General features: G+C 45.9%; 2 protein-coding genes across 3 annotated transcripts in view; both read right to left on the reverse strand.

Annotated features, from left to right (window-relative positions):
• CPSF1 (cleavage and polyadenylation specific factor 1) overlaps positions 1 to 13,917 on the reverse strand; it is a 242,284-nt gene that overhangs the window by 206,998 nt on the left and 21,369 nt on the right. The gene's annotated exons all lie outside the window — the stretch shown is intronic.
• Positions 1 to 13,917, reverse strand: part of TONSL (tonsoku like, DNA repair protein) — a 37,498-nt gene that overhangs the window by 22,300 nt on the left and 1,281 nt on the right. For both annotated transcript variants that reach the window (XM_070748418.1, XM_070748417.1), the window contains exons 2-10: positions 12,604 to 12,699; positions 10,831 to 10,973; positions 8,411 to 8,594; positions 7,066 to 7,195; positions 5,648 to 5,819; positions 4,912 to 5,026; positions 3,913 to 4,061; positions 1,350 to 1,502; positions 100 to 225 (exon numbers count right to left, since the gene is read on the reverse strand). In XM_070748418.1, coding sequence (XP_070604519.1) covers positions 100 to 225; positions 1,350 to 1,502; positions 3,913 to 4,061; positions 4,912 to 5,026; positions 5,648 to 5,819; positions 7,066 to 7,195; positions 8,411 to 8,594; positions 10,831 to 10,973; positions 12,604 to 12,699 — 1,268 coding nt within the window. The remainder of the gene's footprint in view (positions 1 to 99; positions 226 to 1,349; positions 1,503 to 3,912; positions 4,062 to 4,911; positions 5,027 to 5,647; positions 5,820 to 7,065; positions 7,196 to 8,410; positions 8,595 to 10,830; positions 10,974 to 12,603; positions 12,700 to 13,917) is intronic.

The following is a 13,917-nucleotide window of genomic DNA, read 5'->3' on the forward strand; positions in this document are numbered from 1 at the left end:
CTGCCTACAGGGGGTTGGACTAGAAGACCTCCAAGGCCCCTTCCAACTCTGTTGTTATTTTTTTTTTTTAAACCATAAAACCCCACCAACCCTACTCACCTCCAGCGTGTGGCTGCTGGCCTTTTGTGCAGCCTGCAGAGCAGCTTGGAAACAGGGCTCCACCTCCAGGTAGCTCTTGCCAGCCTCCTCCTTGGCCAGGGCGATGTTCAGCCAGGTCTTGCCCTCCTGACACATGGGCAGAACAGACCAGGCTTAATAGCCACAGCTCTTGCGACAAATACAATACATTGTCCCACAGCACTTTTACAACCCACTCTGAGCGGGTGACAGGGTCAGCCAATTTCCCCCAACCATCTGGGTCCTCCTCGTTTGGATGGAAGGCCGAACTGATGGCAGTTAGCAGAATTAGCCTGCAATACTGCATTCTGACCACTGTGCCACCATGCCCTCCCTCCCTTCCTTCCCATTCCAATCTCCTTCCTTCCTTCCTTCTTTCCTTCCCTCCCTCACTTCCTTCCTCCCTTCCCATTCCAATCTCCTTCCTTCTTTCCTTTTCTTTCCTTCCTTTCCTTCCCTCCCTCACTTCCTCCCTTCCCATTCCAATCTCCTTCCTTCCTTCTTTCCTTCCTTTCCTTCCCTCCCTCACTTCCTTTCTTCCTCCCTTCTAATCTCCTCCCTTCCTCCTTTCCTTTCCTTTCCTTCCTTCCCTCCCTCCTTCCTTTCCTTCCTTCTTCGCAGAGAGAAACAATGAAAGAGCTTGCAAGCCGGTAAGAGCTGGGAACATTGTTAGCACATGGTTAGGGCTGGAAAGAAATTTACTCAGAGCAAGTGAGAGCAATGAAAAACCCTTGCAAACACTTAGAGCTTTGAAAACATTCTTTGCAGAGAGAAACTAAAAGCTGGGAAGATCGTTAGCAGCTAGTTAGGGCTGAAAAAAGGCTATGTTCAGAGTATAAGACGCACCCAAATTATCAGCCTCTTTTAGGGAGGAAAAAGGTGCATTTTATACTCCCGAAAATACGGTATGTTCCAAGGCGCCAGAATGGAAGCTTTAGTTCCCAGCACCATGGGGAACATGTCTTTTCCCAGGGTCTTAGGCGACCCCTATGAAGCGGTCATTCGACCCCAAAGGCGTCCCGACTCCCAGGTTGAGAACCACTGCTTTAAACAGTCTTTTCGCTCCAACCTTGGGCCCTTTAAGACTTGTGGACTCCAATTCCCAGAACCTCTCAGCCAGCGCATGGAATTGAAGCCCACAAGTCTCAAAGTGCCAAACATTGGAGATCCCCCATGTCAGCTCACATTCTCCTTCCGCGATGCTACTGTCTCTTCCCATCATCTCCCGTTACCTCCAGGGGGTTCCCACGACGCAGGGCTAGTTCCGCCTGGTAATGCTGCACCGCCTGGTCATGGTCCTTGAGGTCCCCAAAGGTGGCCGCCAAAGAGACGTGAATCACTGCCAATTCCTGCTCCGTCCGCCCCAAGGCCTTGGCGTGGCTCAGCTGAAAAAAATGCCCATAGAAACATATCTCCGGGACCACCTTCTGCCACACGAATCCCAGAGGCCGGTTAGGTCCCACTGAGTTGGCCTTCTCCGGGTCCCGTCGACTAAACAATGTCGTCTGGCGGGACCCAGGAGAAGAGCCTTCTCTGTGACAGCCCCGACCCTCTGGAACCAGCTCCCCCAGGAGATCAGAACTGCCCCCACCCGCCTTGCCTTTCATAAAGTTCTTAAGATCCATCTCTGCCGTCAGGCATGGGGGAACTGAGACAACTCCCCCGGGCCTATACAGTTTATACATGGTATGTTTGTGTGTATGTTTGCTTTTAATAATGGGGTTTTTAGTGTTTTTTAAATTATTAGATTTGTTCTTACATTGTCTTTGTTATTGCTGTGAGCCGGCCCAAGTCTACGGAGAGGGGCGGCATACAAATCTAATTAATAATAAAATAATAATAATAATAATAATAATAATAATAATAATAATAATAATAAAAAATAATAATAATAATAATAATAAAATAATAATAATAATAGAAGATTGATGGCAGAAAAAGACCCTCTGGTCCATCTAGTCTGCCCTTAAACTATTTCCTGTATTCTATCTTAGGATGGATCTATGTTGATCCCAGGCATGTTTACATTCAGTTCCTGTGGATTTACCAACCACGTCTGCTGGAAGTTTGTTCCAAGGATCTACTTCTTTCAGTCAAATAATATTTTCTCACGTTGCTTCTGATCATTCCCCCAACTAATTTCAGATTGTGGCCCCTTGTTTTTGTCTTCACTTTCCTATTAAAAACACTTCCCTCCTGAACCTTATTTAACCCTTTAACATATTTAAATGCTTCAATCATCCTTTCCCTTCTGTCCTCCAGACTAGACAGATGGAGTTCACAAAGTCTTTCCTGATACCTTTTATGCTTAAGACCTTCCACCATTTCTGTGCCCATCCTTTAGAGTTCTGGATATCTTCTAGAAAAAGACCTAAATTTTGTATCAGCCGGGCTCCCATCCCTCTGCCCAACCAAGGGGCCAAGATTTCATAATGACTTTTTAATATCAACAGTAGAGACCTTCAAATTTCTAGGTTCTATCATATCTCAAGATGTAAAATGGTCACCTAACATCAAAAACATCATCAAAAAAGCACAACAAAGAAGGTTCTTTCTGCGCCAGCTCAGGAAGCTCAAACTGCCCAAGGAGCTGCTGGTCCAGTTCTACAGAGGAATCATTGAGTCTGTCATCTGCTCCTCTGGTTTGGTGTTGCAACCCAACAAGACCGACACGGACTTCAGAGGAGAATCAGAACTGCCTTCCATTGAGGACCTGTAGACTGCACGAGTCCAAAAGAGGGCGGGGAAAATATTGACTGACCCTTCGCATCCTGGACACAAACTGTTTCAACTCCCACCCTCAAAACGTCCTACAGAGCACTGCACACCAAAGACAACTAGACACAAGGAGTTTTTTCCCAAACGCCATCACTCTGCTAAACAAATAATTCCCTCAACACTGTCAAACTATTTACTAAGTCTGCATTACTATTACTCCTAGTTTTTTCTCATCATTCCTATCACTCATTTCCTCCCATTTATGACTGTATGACTGTAATTCAAATTACACACAAATTACTGAATTTAACTCAAATTACTCGCAAATTACTGAAAACCCACCTATGACGCTAGGCTTGGGGGACGTAACTGACCCTTAGCTGTTTCATTTTATGTTTGGTTTAATTGGATGGTATGACTGTTTTATAATGGGTTTTATAACTGTTTTTAATATTAGATTTGTGCTTTGTATTTTTGTTGTGAGTCGCCCTGAGCTTTGGAGAGGGGCAGGATACAAGTCAAACAAACAAACAAACAAACAAACCAACAAACAAACTTGTTGCTTGTATCCTTAAGATCTTTTAATATTGTTTCTTCATTGCTTAGGTGACCCCCATGACAATCATTGTACCACATGATTCTTGACAAAGGTCTCTTTTTCTTTTATGGACGCTGAGAGCATCTGCACCAAGACAAATTCCTTGTGTGTCCAATCCCACTTGGCCAATAAAGAATTCTATTCAATTCTATTCAAAATATTCATATTTATGGGACTGGTTTCTGCCTCATATGTCCCAGCGGCCGATTAGGTCGGACTGAGTCAGCCTGAAGCTCCGGTGCCAAAAGCAACACCAGGAAAGGTTGGCCATCCCTCTTCTAAGGAGTGACCGCCAGGCCCCAACTGGGAAGGCTGAGGGAGACTGGCCAGCTCAGGGGCAACTCCGAGGCTGACCGTCCCTCCAACCACCCAGAGAGAAGCAGCTGAGCTGAGGACCAGGATAAGGGGCAGCTGGCCACTTTATCTCCCGCCCGACGGTTCCTCCCCAGCCTTTGCCCCCCCGAACAGCCACACCCTACCTGCTTCTCGTAGGCCTCCGCAGCCCGCCGATACTCGCCCATCTTGCAGAAAAGATCCCCCAGTTGCTCGCAGAGTCCCAGGGCTGCCCTCAGGTCGCTGGCAGCCTCTGCTTCCTCCAGGGCTTCTTGCAAGCGGGTCACCTTCGTGGCTGCCAGGCGGGAAGAGTTCACGCCAGAGCGGTCAGAAACATAGAAGATTGACGGCAGAAAAAGCCCTCCTGGTCCATCTCGTCTGCCCTTCTATTAGTTCCTGCATTTTATCTTAGGATGGATCTATGTTTATCCAAGGCATGTTTCGATTCAGTCACTGTGGATTTACCAACCACATCTGCTGGAAGTTTGTTCCAAGCCTCTACTACTCTTTCAGTCAAATAATATTTTCTCACGTTGCTTCTGATCTTTCCCCCAACTAACCTCAGATTGTGTCCCCTTGTTCTTGGGTTCACTTTCCTATTAAAAACACTTCCCTCCTGAACCTTATTTAACCCTTTAACATATTTAAATGTTTTGATCATGTCCCCCCTTTTCCTTCTTTCCTGATACGTTTTATGCTTAAGACCTTCCACCATTTTTGTAGCCCGTCTTTGGACCCGTTCAATTTTGTCAATATCTTTTTGTAGGTGAGGTCTCCAGAACTGAACACAGTATTATTCCAAATGTGGTCTCACCAGCGCTCTATATAAGGGGATCACAATCTCCCTCTTCCTGCTTGTTATACCTCTAGCTATGCAGCCAAGCATCCTACTTGCTTTCCCTACTGCCCGACCACACTGCTCACCCATTTTGAGACTGTCAGAAATCACTACCCCTAAATCCTTTTCTTTTGAAGTATTTGCTAACACAGAACTGCCAATGCAATACTCCGATTGAGGATTCCTTTTCCCCAAGTGCATTATTTTACATTTGGAAACATTAAACTGCAGCTTCCATGGCTTTGTCAGGGGGCCCAGGGCAGCTTCTAACCCACTTGGCCAGAGCCCACAAGACACCAGCATTCACCGTAGCGCAGGTTGCGGGCAACACTGTCCCGCTGCTGAGGCTGCCAGGAGCCCAGGCGGTAGGCCTTCTTCAGGGAGCGTTTGGCCGCTACGAAATCCCCCAGGCCCAGCAGAACCTGCAGGCAACCAAGGTCAAAGGTCAGAGAGAATTCTGGGAGTTGAAGTCCACAAGTCTAGAAGTCAGTAATGTACTGCTGCCAACACAGCTGGGGGGACGATGACACAATGGGGGTAGTTTATGCACTATTTATTGAATACGTAATAGTTTCTGTATTATAATAATAATAATAATAATAATTATAATAATAATAATAATAATAAATAATCACTATAATCGTATTTCATCACCAGTCGGGCGCTTCCCAAGCACCTAGGACTGCGTGATGTAGCGGCGAATTATGTTTGCCGATCCCAGTAAAGCGGCATTTTGCAATTGACAGGTGGAGATTTTGTCAATTTTGGTGGTTTTCAAATGTCCGCTGAGATCCTTTGATCCAGTTGTTTCTTTAAAAAAACCACCAAAAATCTGCAAAATCTCACACCCACACGAATGTCCTCACATGAGATTTTGCTTTGTGCAAAATCTCGCACTGGTGCACACATGCACGTGTTGGGGAGACAGAGATCCGTGCGCATCTGCATTTTTCCTACCGGGACAGTGTATTGGACCGTCCATGCTGCCCCCCAACCCTGGTGGCAGGTGAGCCCTCCCCCCTTCTCCAGGTGACCTCTCTTACCTGGGCAATGCTGGCGTAACAGTCGCTCTCCATGTGCTTCTCCTTCATTTTGCAGGCGCATTCCCGGGCTCGCTCCAGGCAGCGCATGGCCTGCGAGTGCTCCTTCTCGCGCAGATGGATGTTCCCCAGGTTGAAGTAGGCTCGGAAGAGGTCTTCCGACAGGTGGGCCTGCCTAGGAGGCGGAAGAGGCAGTGGGCGCTGTGGCAACGCCCTGACGGAGGGGCCGAGGAGACCCCCACTGCCAGCAAAGAGCCCCCCAGCTTATATTCAGAGTTTTTATTTTTATTTTATTAATCGGATTTATATGCTGCCCCTCTGAGAACTCGGGGCGGCTTACAACACATAAAGAACAATGTACATCAAAATCCAATTAATTAAAGTTAAAAATCTAAAAAGCCTAAAATGTCAACCACGACATTTTATTATTTATACGCTGTTTTGTATTTTAATGTTTTATTATTGTTAGTACTATGCGTCAGCATTCCACACTGGGCTTATAACCAATGTTAGAATCCTTAACTTAGAAATGGAGTATACGTGGAGGGGGTGATTGTTCAACCAATAACCCAGACTAATATAAGTAGGGTGTAAATATTATTTACAATGTATACAATAGATTAATCAGCAAACAGTCAACTACATGTATATCCAAGTCAAGCAGTCATATACAAACCAGATATCAAACTATACAGTTCTATAGATACAGCAGCTAACCAATAATATTCCCCAATATTTAGCACACAGCAAGTATAGTTCCATATTAGCAGAGAGATCAGAGAGTTAGCATTGGCAAGAGCAATAGCAATAACCAACAACCAGAGAGCAACACATCTGACTCCCTTTTATGGCTAGTTGCAGCCCTGGCCCTTAAAGTAACATAGAAATATAGACGGCAGAAAAAGACCTCATGGCCCATCTAATCTGTCCTTATACTATTTCCTGTATTTTATCTTAGGATGGATCTATGTTTATCCCAGGCGTGGAAGTTTGTTCCAAGCATCTACTACTATTGCAGTCAAATAATATTTTCACACGTTGCTTCTGATCTTTCCCCCAACTGACCTCAGATTGTGTCCCCTTGTTCTTGTGTCCACTTTCCTATTAAAAACACTTCCCTCTTGAACCTAATTTAGCCCTTTAATATATTTAAATGTTTCGATCATGTCCCCCCTTTTCCTTTCGTCCTCCAGACTCTACAGATGGAGTTCATTGAGTCTTTCCTGATGCGTTTTATGCTTCAGACCTTCCACCATTTTAAGTCATAAGTCAAAAACTGCCTGTAAGAGAGTTGGAAGGGACCTTGGAGGTCTTCTAGTCCAACCCCCGAGCAGAGAGCCGCCCCCTGCAGCCTCCCGGCCACCCCGACCCACAGGGAGCTTCCCAAAGGTTGGACCAGGGAGGAGAGAGAGACCCCTTACTCGGAGAGGTAGATGCTCTTCTTGAAGTAGGAGGTGCGCATGGATGGGTTCTTCAAGCTGTCATAGATCAAGCCCAGGTTCAGGTAGAGCCGTGCCCGCATCTCGCTCCCCTCCCGCTGCGGCACCTGCCCTGGAAGGGGAGAATAGCATTGAGCATTAGCACTTAGACTTATATACCACTTGCCAGCGCTTTTACAGCCCCCTCTAAGCGGTTTACAGAGAGTCAGCCTCTTGTCTTCTTTGTCTCTTCCTTCCTTCCTTCCCTTTTTTTCTTTCTCTCACTGTCTCTCTCTCTCCCCCTCTTTCTTTCTAGTAATACTGTTGGCTTTAGAGTTATCTACTGCTTCCCAGCGCTTTCCAGACCCCTCTAAGCAGTTGACAGAATCAGCCTCTGGCTCCCAACAATCTGGGTCCTCATGTGACCAATCTTGGAATGATGGAAGGTTGAGTCAACCTGGAGCCTGGTGAGATTTGATCTGCCAAACTGCTGGCAGCCGGTGACCAGCAGAAGCAGCTTGCAGTACTGCACTCTAACCACTGCACCACCGAGGCTCTTATATAGGAAGGAAGGGAGGAAGGAAGGAAGGAAGGAAAAGGGAGGGAGGAAGGGAGGGAGGGAGGAAAGAAAGAAAGGAAAAAGGGAGGAAAAAGGAGGGGGGCAGGAGGAGGGGAGGAAGGAAGGACTAGCCATAGCAATAGCATTTACTTATATACTGCTTCAACCGAGGCTCTATAAGAAGGAAGGAAGGAAGGAAGAAAGGAAGGAAGGAAGAAGGGACGAAGAAGAGGAATGGAGGGAGGGAGGGAGGGAGGAGAGAGGGAGAAAGAAGGAGGGAGGCAGAGGGAGGGGAGGAAGGAAGGAATAGCAATAGCATATAGACTTATATACTGCTTCAACTGAGGCTCTATAAGAGGGAAGGAAGGAAGGAAGGAAAAAGGGAGGAAAGAAAAGGGAAGGAGGGAGGAAGAAGAGGAAGGGAGGAAGGAAGGAAGGCAGAGGGGAGGGAGGAAAAAGGAGGGAGGCAGAGGGAGGGGAGGGAAGAAGGAATAGCAATAGCATTTAGACTTATATACTCCTTCAACTGAAGTTCTAGAAACATAGAAGGTGCGTCTTATATTCCGAAAAACATGGTAAGTACGACCAATAAATAAATAAATAAATTTAAGGAGAAGAAATCTTGCTGTGGACCAGTCGCCTTCCACCCCAAACTCAGAAAGCCTCCAAGAAAGGAGGAACCTCTTCCATCCCCCACAGACCCCGTCCCACCTTCATCAGGGAAGGTACCAAGTCCCCTGGTTGTCCCGGGAGACCCTGCCCTGCCTCCCCCCCCTCCATCCCTGGTACCTTCCAGCTTCTCCTCCAGAATAGCCAAGCTCTTCATGAAGGCTCCCTCCGCCTCCTGCAGGGCCTCCCCCCGCTGGCCACTCTCCGCCATGAACATGTAGGTGCGGCCAATGGTGGCCCAAGCCCTCTGCTGCTCCACCGCGCTGGAGACGGTGCAGGCCAGTTCCAGATGGCGGCGCTGGTGCTGGGGAGAGAGACGGAGGAGGAGGAAGAGGAAGAGGCTGCACTCACACGATGCACGGGCCTTTGCAGTGCAATCCAAGTCAGTTTAATCCAGCTACAAACCAGAGATCGGAACAGTAGCAACAGAGCTGGGGTGGCGCAGCAGGTAGAGTGCTGTAGTGCAGGCTACTGAAGCTGACTGGAAATCTGTAGGTCAGCGGTTCAAATCTCATCACTGGCTCAAGCTTGACTCAGCCTTCCATCCTTCCGAGGTGGGTCAAATGAGGACCCGGATTGTGGGGGAAATATGCTGGATTTGTTAAAAAAGTGCTACTGCTAACATGTTGTAAGCCACCCTGAGTCTAAGGAGAAGGGTGGCATAAAAATCGAATAAATAAATAAAATAAATAAATAGCACAGTGCGTTTACAGCCTTCTCTAAGAGGTTGACAGAAGGATGGATGGATGGATGGATGGAAGGAGGGAGGGAAGAAAGGAAGGAAATAAGGAAAGAGAAAGAAGGAAGGAAGAGAAGGAAAACGAAGGAAGGAAGGAAAGAGAAAGAAGGAAGGAAGAGAAGGAAGGAAGGAAGGAAGGAAGGCTGAGTCAACCTTGAGCTGGTGGTGAGATTTGAACTGCTGAATTACAGCAAGCAGTCAGCCAAAGAAGCCTGCAGTGCTGCACACTAACCATTGTACCACTCGGCTCTGTCTATCTTCCTACCTACCTATCCAGCCATCCATATATCAATCTATCATCTTTCTATCTATCCATCCATCACCCATCTATCTATACGTCATCCATCTTCTATCTATCTTTGACCCACCTTGAAAGGATGAAAGGCTGACTCAACTTGAATCACAGTCTCTCTCTCTTGCTCTCTCTCTCTCTCTTTTCTTCCTTCCTTCCTTTTCTTGCAATAGCCTTTAGACTTATCTATCACTTCCTGGTGCTTTCCCAGCCCTCTCTAAGCAGTTAATGGACTCAGCCTCTTGCCCCCAACAATCTGGGGCCTCATTTGACCCACCTGGGAAGGAGGGGAGGCTGAGTCAACTTTGAGCTGGTCGTGATATTTGAACTGCTGAACTACAGCTAGCAATCAACTGAAGGAGCCTGCAGTGCTGCACTCTAACCACTGAGCCCCCCCCCCCCGGCTCTATCTATAATGTATCTATCTACCTACCAATCCATCCATCATCCATCTATCTACCTATCCATCATTTATTTATCCATCCATCCATCATACTTGGCCAATCAATAATATTCTCTTCCCTTTTCTTCTCTTCCCTTCTGCATTCTGTTCTGCTTCTACTCTACTCTACTCTACTCTATTCTCTATTCTATTCCATCCCATTTTCTATCCTATTCTATTTTCATAGAAACATAGAAGTCTGACGGCAGAAAAAGACCTCCTGGTCCATCTAGTCTGCCCTAATACTATTTCCTGTATTTTATCTTACAATGGATATGTGTTTATCCCAGGCATGTTTACATTCAGTTACTGTGGATTTATCTACCACGTCTGCTGGAAGTTTGTTCCAAGGATCTACTACTCTTTCAGGAAAATAATACTTTCTCATGTTGCTTTTGATCTTTCCCCCAACTAACTTCAGATTGTGTCCCCTTGTTCTTGTGTTCACTTTCCTATTAAAAACACTTCCCTCCTGAACCTTATTGAACCCTTGAACATATTTACATGTTTCGATCATGTCCCCCCTTTTCCTTCTGTCCTCCAGACTATACAGATTGAGTTCATGAAGTCTCTCCTGATACCTTTTATGCTTAAGACCTTCCACCATTCTTGTAGCCCGTCTTTGGACCCCTTCAATTTTGTCAATATATTTTTTTAATATTCTCTTCCCTTTTCTTCTCTTCTCTTCCCTTCTGCATTCTGTTCTGCTTCTACTCTACTCTATTCTCTATTCCTATTCTATTCCATCCCATTTTCTATTCTATTTTCTGCTCTGCATTCCATCCCATCCTTATAGTCCGTTCTACAGCCGCCCAGAGTCGTCTGCTGAGATGGGAGGCAGCAGAAACCAGATCAATCCATAAGCAAACAAATGGATAAATAAATGTTGCCTACAGTGCCTGGAAGCAATGCGGCCATGTAACCCCACGGTGGCCATGTGACCAGGGGAGATATGGAACCGGTCACAAGCACCTTCTGGGAGGTCTATCGTATCTTTGAACGGCTGCTAAGAAACCGGTCGTAAGTCGGGGCCTCCCTCTTCCACGCGGCGCTCAAGCCTTGCCTACCTTCAGGGCGGCTTCATAGCTCTCCAGCTCAGCCAAGCACTCCCCAATTTTCCGGTGGGCGACGGCGCAGCCGATGACGTCCCCCACGCTCTCCAGGAGCTGCAGTTCCAGCCTGTGTTCGTCCAGGGCCTCCTGGAAGCGTCCTGCGGGGCGGAAAGGGCAGCGGGGAGTGACGGAGGAAGGACCCAGGTCGACTAAGCAATGTCATCTGGTTGGGCCCAGGGGCAGAGCCTTCTCTGTGATGGCCCCACCCCTCTGGAACCAACTCCCCCCAGAGATCAGAACTGCCCCCACCCTCCTTGCCTTTTGTAAGTTGTTGAAAACTCACTTGTGCCGCCAGGCATGGGGAAATTGACACCTCCCCTATTTGGTTTATGTAAGGTTTGAGTGGGTTGTGTGACTATTTTATTATAAGGATTTTTAAATTGTGTTTTAAACATTGGATTTGTACATTGTTTATGATTGCTGTGAGCTACCCTGGTTTTTGGAGAGAGGCGGCATTCAAATCTAATAAATTATTTTTATTAATTTATTATTATTAAATGTCTCAGGACGGGGACCTCTCTCACTAGAGGTCTTCCAGAAGAGAGCGAAATGGTATAATCCAGTGATGGCGAACCTATGGCAAGGGTGGCACAGGTGGCATGCGGAGCCCTACCTGCTGGCACACGAGCCGCTGCCCTAGCTCAGCTCCAAGATGCATGTGTGTGCCGGCCAGCTGGCTTTTGGCTCTACAAACGCTCTGGAGGGCGTTTTTGGCTTCCAGAGAGCCTCCAAGGGAGATGGGGGAGGGCTTGTTGGACTTGTGACTCTGGGACACCTCTGTCCTCATAACTCGCTGCAGCCAGCAAGGGCCCACAGGGTCAGCCTTCTCCAGGTCCTGTCCACCAAACAATGCCGGTTGGCAGGATCTCGGGGAAGAGCCTTCTCTGTAGTAGCTCCGACCCTGTGGAATCAATTGCCTCCAGAGATCGGCACTATCTCCACCCTACCAGTCTTCCAGAAAGCCGTTAAAATCTGGCTTTTGCAGCAGGCCTGGAATTAGGCTGATTGCAAGCATGTATGTTTTTTACGTTATTACTGACTTTTAATAATATTAATATTAATAATTTATTAGATTTGTATGCCGCCCCTTTCCGAGAACTCTTTTACTATTAGAATTTAACTGTTTCTATTGTTGTTGTAAATATTCCAATTGTGAGCTGCTCAGAGTACATTTATAACATAAATGTATGTCATAAGTGAGAAAAACAGTCATAAGTCACTTATTTCAGTGCCGTTGGGACTCTGAACGGTCTCTAAGTGAATGGCTGTAAGTTGAGGACCGTCTGTAACCACTTTCAGTCATTTCCAAGGTACACTTGAGCTGAGTTTTAACTGATGGGATGCTTTTGGAACAAACTCCCAGCAAACGTGTTTGGTAAATCTACAGTAACTGAATATAAACATGCCTGGGATAAACATAGATCCATCCTAGGATAAAATACAGGAAATAGTGTAAGGGCAGACTAGATGGACCAGGAGGTCATTTTCTGCCCTCAATCCTCTAGGTTTCTATGGAAGCAACATGAGAGAATATTATTTGACTGAAAGAGTAGTAGATGCTTGGAACAAACTCCCAGCAAATGTGGTTGGTAAATCCACAGTAACTGAATTTAAACCTGCCTGGGATAAATATAGATCCATCCTAAGATAAAATAAATAGTATAAGGGCAGACGAGATGGACCAAGAGATCTTTTTCTGCCGTCCATCTTCTGTGTTTCTATGCTCACCATGGCGGGCTAAAATCTCTCCCAGCTGGTTGCAAAGCGCAGCTTCTTCCTTCGGATCTCCTTTCCGCTGCGCCTTCTCCTTGCTCTTCTGGATTTCTGAAAAGAAATCAGGAAACTGTGAGTTCAAATCCTGCCTTAGTCACAAAAGCCAGCTGGGTGACTTTGCGCCAATGACCAACGACCTTTCATTTAAAAAAAAATTATTTTAGGGTTTTTTAATTATTATTATTATTATTATTATTATTATTATTATTATTATTATTTTATTTTTATTTTTTTAAATTGGATTTTATGCCGCCCCTTTCCGCAGACTCGGGGCGGCTAACAACAACGATAAAAACAACATGTAACAATCCAATTTAATAAAACAACTAAAAACCCTTATTATAAAAACCAAACATACACACAAACATACCATGCATAACTTGTAATGGCCTAGGGGGAAAGAATAACTTAACTCCCCCATGCCTGGCGATAAAGGTGGGTCTTGAGTAAATTTTCTATGCTCAATCCATTGGTACCATCGATGCCAGGTTTCGTAATATTCTGAATCTTTCTGGCTATGCAAATCTATTGTCAGTCTATCCATTTCAGCGCATTCATAAATTTTATTCATTATTGTACTTTATGGAGCGGTTTTTGAGTTTTTCCAAAATGGCGCAAAAATAATCCTAGCTGCAGTGGGGATGTGTAGCATTAAATGACTTGATACTTTTACTATGAACTTTCTTTGAAAATTCCTAAGGGGAGGAGCTCTGGTGTATAAATTTTATTGATGTTTGAGGGTTTTTTCTTTATCCATTTGGGTTTCTTAGTCCAAAATCTTTTTCTTTCGGGGCACAGCCATTTTCCCCCCCATTCTAATGAACCAGTGAGTAACAATTTTCTTGAATTCCTGACAAAAGTGACTGAATATTCACATCAGGCACATACCATAGTATCCGGTGCTCTTTTATAGTTTATATTTGGCTATATATTTGGCTACCGTTTATCCATGTTGCGCTTGGTGCCATATGCTAATTAAATGTTTTAATTGGGGGGGGGGCACCGTTTTACATTTAAGGACTGCCACCCAACACCCCCCTGGGAAGAAGTCAGAAAAGACGGGGAGGGGGCTGCCTCCAAGATCCTTCTGCTCCGGTAATCTCACACTACTAACCAGAGCATACAAAACTTTTGCCAGACCAATTCTCAAATACAGCTCATCTGTCTGGAACCCACACCACATTTCGGACGTAAACACATTAGAAAGCCCTCCACTCCTCCACTCGCAACAGAACCCCCTACATAACTAGACTTACAATCCTAGGCTTA

This window comes from Erythrolamprus reginae, chromosome 3, assembly GCF_031021105.1.
Source record: "Erythrolamprus reginae isolate rEryReg1 chromosome 3, rEryReg1.hap1, whole genome shotgun sequence".
Taxonomy (NCBI): Eukaryota; Metazoa; Chordata; class Lepidosauria; order Squamata; family Dipsadidae; genus Erythrolamprus; species Erythrolamprus reginae.